This window comes from Odontesthes bonariensis, chromosome 9 (genome assembly GCF_027942865.1).
Source record: "Odontesthes bonariensis isolate fOdoBon6 chromosome 9, fOdoBon6.hap1, whole genome shotgun sequence".
Taxonomy (NCBI): domain Eukaryota; kingdom Metazoa; phylum Chordata; class Actinopteri; order Atheriniformes; family Atherinopsidae; genus Odontesthes; species Odontesthes bonariensis.
In genome coordinates, this window is record NC_134514.1 from 29,762,257 (window position 1) to 29,770,186 (window position 7,930).

Sequence of the window (7,930 nt, forward strand, 5' to 3'; positions counted from 1 at the left end):
TTCAAAATCAAACCAAACAAGCAAATAAACTGCAGTTCTATAGTGGTAGAACAAGAGGAAATGGAGGACAAGAAGAGGAGCATGAAGCAAAGCAGATCCGACCAAACAGGCCAGATTATTTCCAAGTCATTATCAGTTTCAGTTGGTGGTGATAAGAGCTGATCAGGTTTTAACGTGACCTGATCAGAGTCGGGCTGATTTTTCTTCCAACTTCTCCAGGGCTGCAGTCCTCAACCAGCTGGCAACATGTTTTTCAATCTCCTGAGAGGTGGGAAGATGAGTTAACAATGTGGCTAAAATCTCGAGAGATACACAATACCCTTTCATTTATTTTATGATGCAACAGTATTTTTGCTAATATTTGGCTTTAAAGGTTGGTTTTATTGTGGGATTACTGAGGTGTATGATTCAGAATGTCAAGGAGTTTAAGGGATTTATGATTATTTATTGGTCTGATTTGAACAGATGTTGCTGTAAGTCGTGTGTATACTACAACTAACATAACTAATAATACCTGCACTACAATTTGGAATCAATAGGATCACATTATTCAAGTATAGTTACTCATAATTCTGCTTTTCTACACAGAGATCATCCATCTGCCTTGTGATATCAATGTATAAAAATGTGATTGTTCTGTACCTGAATGTTTTCCAACATCCAGCTGTTGCTGATATTGGTTTCAAGATTCGTCAGATGCCACAACTGCATTGTTGTTTATAATACTAGGCTTGTGCAAAACAAAATGTTATTTCGTCTGATCATTTTTTATTTTTCTAAATGATTAAACAGTGCAATACCTAATTGGAAGATGTTGTGTTCAGGCAAAACGTGTCATTTGTGTGCTTGAAACCTCTTTCATAAATTTGAGATGTTTTAAAATTCTTTCTACAGTTTACAGTCAGCCTGAAGTCTAAACAAGTGATTCATTTTCCAATTAGTCTGTATCCTTGCTGATCCACTGTGGATGATCATATATTAAAAAAAAAGAAAAAAGTGTAAAATACTCACTTTAGCAGTGGCTTAGCTTTAAAATGCATTTTCTTTAAGTAAGCAGGAATAGCGCATACTTGTCCTCATCCATTGCATTAAAATTATATTAGTAGGGCACACCATATCCTCAAATCCAGTTCATGAGTGGGAAGATATTGTAACCAAAAGTACACACTGGAAATTGCAGCTGGATGTAGAAAGATGTGAACATATCCTTTAATGGGGCAGTGTAGAAACAAATTTTAGTGAGGTGTCTATACCTGTCTCGCTTTCCATAGTGAGTGGCGCTCTCCGACTCTTCCGCTCGACATATCAGCACAGTGTGCAGTGTCTTTAATAAAAACTGTCTGAGCCTCATCTCCTTCCCCACTCCTGCCCTGAATCACCGAAAGCTCCTTCCATGGGTCAATTCCTCCTGTTGATGGGAAAAATTTAAAATTATATATATATATATATATATGATGATTATGCCCCGTCTCACATCACTAATCCTGTGTTACTGTGGTATCAGTCACTTGCTGTGGTTTATCATTTTTCCTTTCTCCAGTAAAGGAACTCACCATTGACATAAAGGACCCTGTGTGTATTTGGGTTGTCCCCTCCATAGTAACTGTTTGTGAAGGCAATGCGTGCAGCCAGAGAATGCTGGGAAATACCAAAAACCATGGCACAAAGCTGAGTCTGAGCCTGCAGGGTTGACATCCCAGAGAATGGACAAGTGGTGTCCTCACAAGTCTGGTCTACATGCACAGATACAAGAAGGAGGTTCAGCACACAGACATAATGATGCTGACTATACATGTATTGCTGTGTATGTGTGTGTGTGTGTTGTACAGAAGCCAAACTCAGTGCAGGTCTGATAGGTCCACTGTCTCTCAACTCTTCTGCCGGAGTGGAGAGATGTGTCCATCAGATCTTTCAATGTTTTCTCGTGAGAGATGTCCAGACAGTGTTCCTCAGTGGTGGAGTGGTAAATCTGCACAGATTTACAAGTAAAACATTGTAAGCTGGCCTGAGAGCCGCACATCTCTTCATTAAAATGGTGTCACAAAAGCTGCACTTTGTCATCGAGTGGCAACAAGCCCTGTGAGGAATGTGTGAAAATGGGTTTGTGGTGACATCTGGTGGTGATATCAGAGCATCAAAAAAGAAGATGAATTGAAAGGTTGCATACCTGTGAGAGTTTCACAAGGCGGTCGTAGGCCTCCATGTGTTGCTCATACTTCTCGCTTGTATTGGTCATAACACCACAGAGGTCCTTAATAGACATGAGCACGCCCTCTTCATTATACTGCACTGTCCCCATCACGATACCGGCCAAGTTTTGCACTAGCTCAATCTAGAGTAAAGAAGTTCAGTCAGAGAGTTATGCTTCATCAAGGAGGATTTACTATGTGTTACAATGGTGGATGAAGCATGAAGACAATTGGGTGTAAAAGCACATTAAAGCATTGACTATATAAATAAAAGTGTACATGGTTCAAATTTAAAAGTAATGGACACACTAATTAATAGATCAATTCGCTACAATGAATAAACATAATAGCTCAAACTAAGGGAAAAACAGCTGGTTCAAAGCAGTTGGCTAAATGTGCATTTGCATAGAGTAAAAAAAAGAGTAACCTACATAATTGAATTAGCTAAAACCAAATAAGAGTAATGTACAATGGTTTAAAAAGACAACTAAATTAATAAACACACAGTTAGGGCAAATGGTAAGCTAACTGGGGAAGCATTATAGTATGGTTTACATTTAGCCAAAAGGATATGGTTAGTTAATATGTTAGCTGATTGTAAATGATTAGAATAGTTACAAGTAATAGATAAATGGTAAGTTCAGTGTAATATAAACAGTGCCACTGTTGGCTAAAGCCAATGTATGCATGTAAGAAAACTAAAAGAGTAGCTCAGCAATAAGACACTAAATATTGGTTTATATAGCCGTAGTTTAAAGATAATCTGTTGAAATAAATAAGCTAAAATAACAGGTTATCAATTAGAAAGTCAGTTTTCCTGCAAGAAATAAAAATTGTGAATGTGACTAAACTGAATGTAACAACAGTAGGCTATAGAAAAATATATTTACATTTTCAACTTTAGTGTTAGTTATGCTAAATTATATCTAGTTTTAAATGATACACATTTGGGAGATAATAGTTGTTGATGAAGTGGTAATCAATCTCAGTTGTGAGAACATGTCTGAAAAATGTGGCTGAAAGCACAAATTTGCCTTGTTAATCATGGGAAAAACTGTTCACTGTCTATTGGGTGCATTCAGTTTATTCTTCACACATCTATAAAAAAAAATATATATGTAGTGTTAACTAGTTCAGGGAAAGTTTAATAAAAAAAAAAAAAAAAAGGTGTTCTCCTTTCTTCAACCAAAGAACAAGTCTTCTTAAAGCATAACAACCAAATCCATCACCTGATCATCAAGATTTTTGGGTATCTGACAGCAGCTGAAGTCCCTGGCCACCTGGCTGGAGTTTCCACCCATCAGTGCTGCTTCCACAGCAGAAAACGCTTCCCGCACTTTTGCCAGACACTGCAGGAGGAGAATGAGTCTGAATTTAACACAAGAAGTGACAGAGAGGAAGTTTTCAGACATTTTTTTATGACAGGTGGCAGTCTTCACACCTTCTCTGAGCCACCAACTGCCTCGTCCTTCAGACTCAAACCAACAACCTGTAACAGAGAGAACGGCAGAAGTGTGGGAGGAGGAGACTAATTAGTACCAAGTGACAGTTCTGTATGCGATGCAGCAGGCACAACTAAGCACAATAAGGTAAAGCCAAATGTTGGTTTAAAGATTGACAAAGACTTGCTACATTTATGACCATGGAGAGTTTACATTGTTGTATGCAGAAAAGTCCAGCTTTGCCTTGACTGGAGCAGAGGAGGCCACAGCTCCATACACCAGACTGGGAAACTGCACATGAAGGCAAGGAGAGTGGAGTAAGAAAATTCATAAACAAATAATTCAATCATGTACAACATGTTGTATTCATGTCATGTCTATCGTATGGGCTATTTTCCCAACAGTGAGGTGGGAAAGAAAACATATATATGGTATCTTCAAAAAGCAATGTCAAAGGTGAAACACATGAAAGGAGCATTGTTCGAGAAAAATTCTGTTACTCCTTTGAAAATGTTATCGTCAGACAATCCCAGCAGAGGTTTGGGACTAACAACAAACTAATCCTACTGACAAATGTAATATCCTGAGAGATATGTAATCTACTTTGGTTAAACTTAACATGTGCTAAAAAGCTTCTAGTTAAAAAGGGAAAAATGATAGCAGACAATGTGCTATGAAACTGGCTGATTAATATGTTTTTAGTTTTGGTCTTTTCATGGAATTTCCTGAAAATACCAAATCTGTACAATAGGCATCCTGCCCGAGCCATTATTAACAATACAATGGCTAAACATCTTGTTTTCCTGCAGTTGATGGACCAAGCTATATTCATATGAAAGCCATGAGTGCAGGCAAAGTGAAAATTAAAACCAAAGTGTCCAGTAAGAATTTTGAAATGAATGTTTTGGGATAAATTCATTCCTAAAAATCTTACTGACTTCTGTGGGATTACAATCTATTTGTGAAACAGTGTCTGAAAATTTCTGCAACTTTTAGGTATATGAGCCTCATCCCACACCTTTCCTCTAAACCAGGCAGATAAAGCTCCAGAGTAAGATCCTCCGAAGCTGATCCAGGTGTTCCTGTGGCTTAGATTGAAGCTCTGGCAAATGTACTGGTGGAATACAGCCAAGTCTGCGAGCCTGACCCAAAAGGGAATGGAACATACATGTTTAGTATACACACATCTGGGGATACATGTAAAAGGATAGAAACAAATGTTGATGCTGCGATAGAAGGCAAAAGGTGTACTTAGAAAGGACAGGCAAAAACACAGGCTGTCCCATGCTTGCCTTGACAGAGAAATTTAATGAGAGTGGATGAAAGAGAGAGACAGCAGGAGGCACAGATTTGCATGTGTAAGAAGGCTGACACCTGTCCTGATTAAAGGAGAATGCAATTAATTTTGACTGACTGTCCTGGAAAATGTTCCTGGTTTTCCTGGGACGTAAAGTATTCTGAGTTTCATTTGATCTATTTTTAAATGTTGCGTGAAGTACCAATAGCTCCATGACTGCAATTTGTGTTCAGACCTAAGCGTGGTGGATTGGGAGATGTCCTTATTGTGCAGCAAGTTTTAAAAAAAAAAAAAAAAAAAAAAGATTCTGGAGGCAAACTTAATACTCAGACATTATTACAGAAAAGCACTTGTACAATATGCAAGTAAACATAAACAAGTACAATTAATACAAAGGAACTGGAAAGAGTGATATATCTAATGAAAATTTAGAGCAAGAAAGGAGAAATGTAGGGTGAAAGACATAAATGTGCACACACACACACACACGTGGACAACTAATACTAACGCCTGCTGGCTGCTCAGATCTGCCAGGTTCTCCGTTTTTAGGCCATCAGGGTTGATGCTGTCACCATAGAAACGATGCTCCACTGCCAGTAGCAGAGCCCCGTGCTCCTTAGCCATGTCGACGTGATGACCTGGGTAAGCATGTTTAAAGCTGATAAAAGCAAGTCTTAATATATGACGAACAGCACTCTCAAAAAGCAGAATAGGAAAAGCCATCTTGAGTGCAAATGCAGATGTAATGTTTTAAAAGATGTAGACAAAACAAAACTATGTGGTTGTGAAATTCTCATGGTTTGGGTTCAAATTCTCCCCACTGATAACATCATGTTAGGATGCACACACACAACTTCTGCAACAAGTGCTTCCATTATCTTGGTTACCACAGTAACCCATCTTGGAACAGTGATGTCACCCTCTTACAACATGCGGTTGAATTGTGATGTTGAGTGGTTCTGATCAGGGGTCTAAAAGCTAATGGTAGTGAGTGAGAATCATTTGCATTTTTTAAATTGTAGAAAGGTGAAGATATCCCGAGGTACCTGCCAGAACATCAAACTTAAAGATGGGCCCTTCACCACCAATGAAGAGAAACACTGGACCATCAGGTCGCTGCCAGTAAGCCTCGTTCACAAAGAACTTCTGCAATGCAAACACATGCACTTAGAAAAAGGTAAATGCAACTAAACAAGAAGAACATTTAGAATATTACTGTGAGTGATGCTTCATTTAAACTGCAGTGGATAAATTGGTAAATTTTCTGCTTGAATTGGCTTTGAGAGCCAAGTGAAGCTGCAGATTGAGCTTAATGTTGTCATGAGACTTTGTCACCCTGTCTCAGATTGCTTTATCACTTTCACTGAGATTACAACAATCCTCTGAAATAAAACATGATCAGATCTTATTTGGTGCTTTACAAACAACAGGACCTACTTGTATTTGTACTGCACGGGGAAATATTAGCTTGAGGCCAAGGGCGGACTTAGTTGTCCCACAAAAGGAAATTACATCTACTGATTTAATTTATATTGTGGCTGTCGAGGAGCAAATGTTTGCTCTTCTCAAAAAAGGCAACAGTGTCTGTGGGATGTAGTCTGGGATAACCAGACCAATGTACTAACTTTTTCACATCATTGTATGTAATATGGTTTAATCTTTCTCTACCTGAGGGAAGGTGTTAACCTTCTGTCGGTTGAAATGGTCCATAGGCTGATGAATCCAGGCCTCCTTCACATGTTGGAGAGGCTGATGACCACTGGCTATGAGAGTCAGGAGAACCTGCTTGTTTTTCTGCAGCTGGTAGTCACGCAAACGCTCCTTGATTGTGCTCAGAATGCGTCCTGCAGGTATGAAAGAAACAAAAAAAACAGGGAATAGACCGAAAAGTGAAAAGTTGTGACACAGATAATGCAACAGATGTCAAATTTGATTGGTTTGTATGAGCTAAACCTAACATTTGTGTAAGCTAATGGCATACCATTACAAAGTCCTGTGTGATGAGGCCTTAAACCTGTCACTGGCAATACCAAAGCAGAGGAGATCCAGCTTGTTTATACATACGGATGTCATTAAAGTTTATGCTTGTGTCACTGATATGAGAAATTCAGCAATTCTTCTGACAAAATAAATTTATTTCAAGAACAGTCTGACAATAATTTCCCAAGAGCCTCATTGTCACCACCAGCATCTGTTTTGATATTTATTTTAGCTTCACACTGACAGCTGCAAAAATAACTAGACTTCCAAACAAGTACAGTGTGCTCGGATCATATCCAGACTAGGACCAAAAAGAGAAGTGGCAGAAAAGTTGTCAATATGTCCCATCATGAATGATGTAGTGTATCTTTTTTAAATTGTGAATCTTATCAGGATTTCACATGATTAATTTCAAGACTGTATAAAATAAAATAAAAAAAATGAAGGCATTGAATCCATTACAGCATTACAAACTCACCAGAATCAACAAAGGTCAGAAGAAGCACAGGTAGGAGGCAGGAGGCTGCAGAGAAAAGCATCTTTAACTGCATCAGGATACTTCAAATCAAGCTTGATGCATATCTGGTGTGTAGGATTCAAGAGGATCTCAACACTTTGCCACTTCTTATATAGTTCCTGGAAGGGGCTGCACTGGACTGTCAGCACTTGTTATGTGCATTTTACACCTCATGAGAACTGCATGCGATTGTGTTGAAAGAGAAAATGTATAAAACCGCTCAGCAGAATAGAGCATCAGCTTGGTGATGTAATTACACATTTTTGCATAGTCAAAGCTTTTTTTGGGGTGGTTGAGTTACAAGACCAATGCAAGCGTTTTCCACTTCTCAAGCTGAGTCAGTGTCTACAAGCAGTGCTGCTCATGTCCTTCACCATTTGTGTGTGATTTATTTATTTCTTTTCAAACACAAGTATATCGAATGACATGAAATTAATTGAAAAAATACTTAATTTATCCCATAGAGAAACTATATAACTTCGGCAGCCTGTTAACAATGACATCA

At 38.5% G+C, this 7,930-nt stretch overlaps 1 protein-coding gene across 1 annotated transcript; it reads right to left on the reverse strand.

Moving 5' to 3' along the window:
* Positions 1-7,523, reverse strand: prss16 (serine protease 16). The gene is made up of 13 exons (XM_075474492.1): positions 7,387-7,523; positions 6,597-6,772; positions 5,975-6,074; positions 5,437-5,566; positions 4,650-4,773; positions 3,845-3,922; positions 3,631-3,678; positions 3,419-3,538; positions 2,168-2,332; positions 1,828-1,969; positions 1,554-1,733; positions 1,254-1,408; positions 1-261 (listed from the first exon to the last, which is right to left on the reverse strand). Exons 1-13 carry the CDS (start codon positions 7,457-7,459, stop codon positions 184-186), a joined length of 1,569 nt encoding a protein of 522 aa, XP_075330607.1. The 5' UTR covers positions 7,460-7,523; the 3' UTR covers positions 1-183.
* Positions 7,524-7,930: the final 407 nt, after the last annotated feature.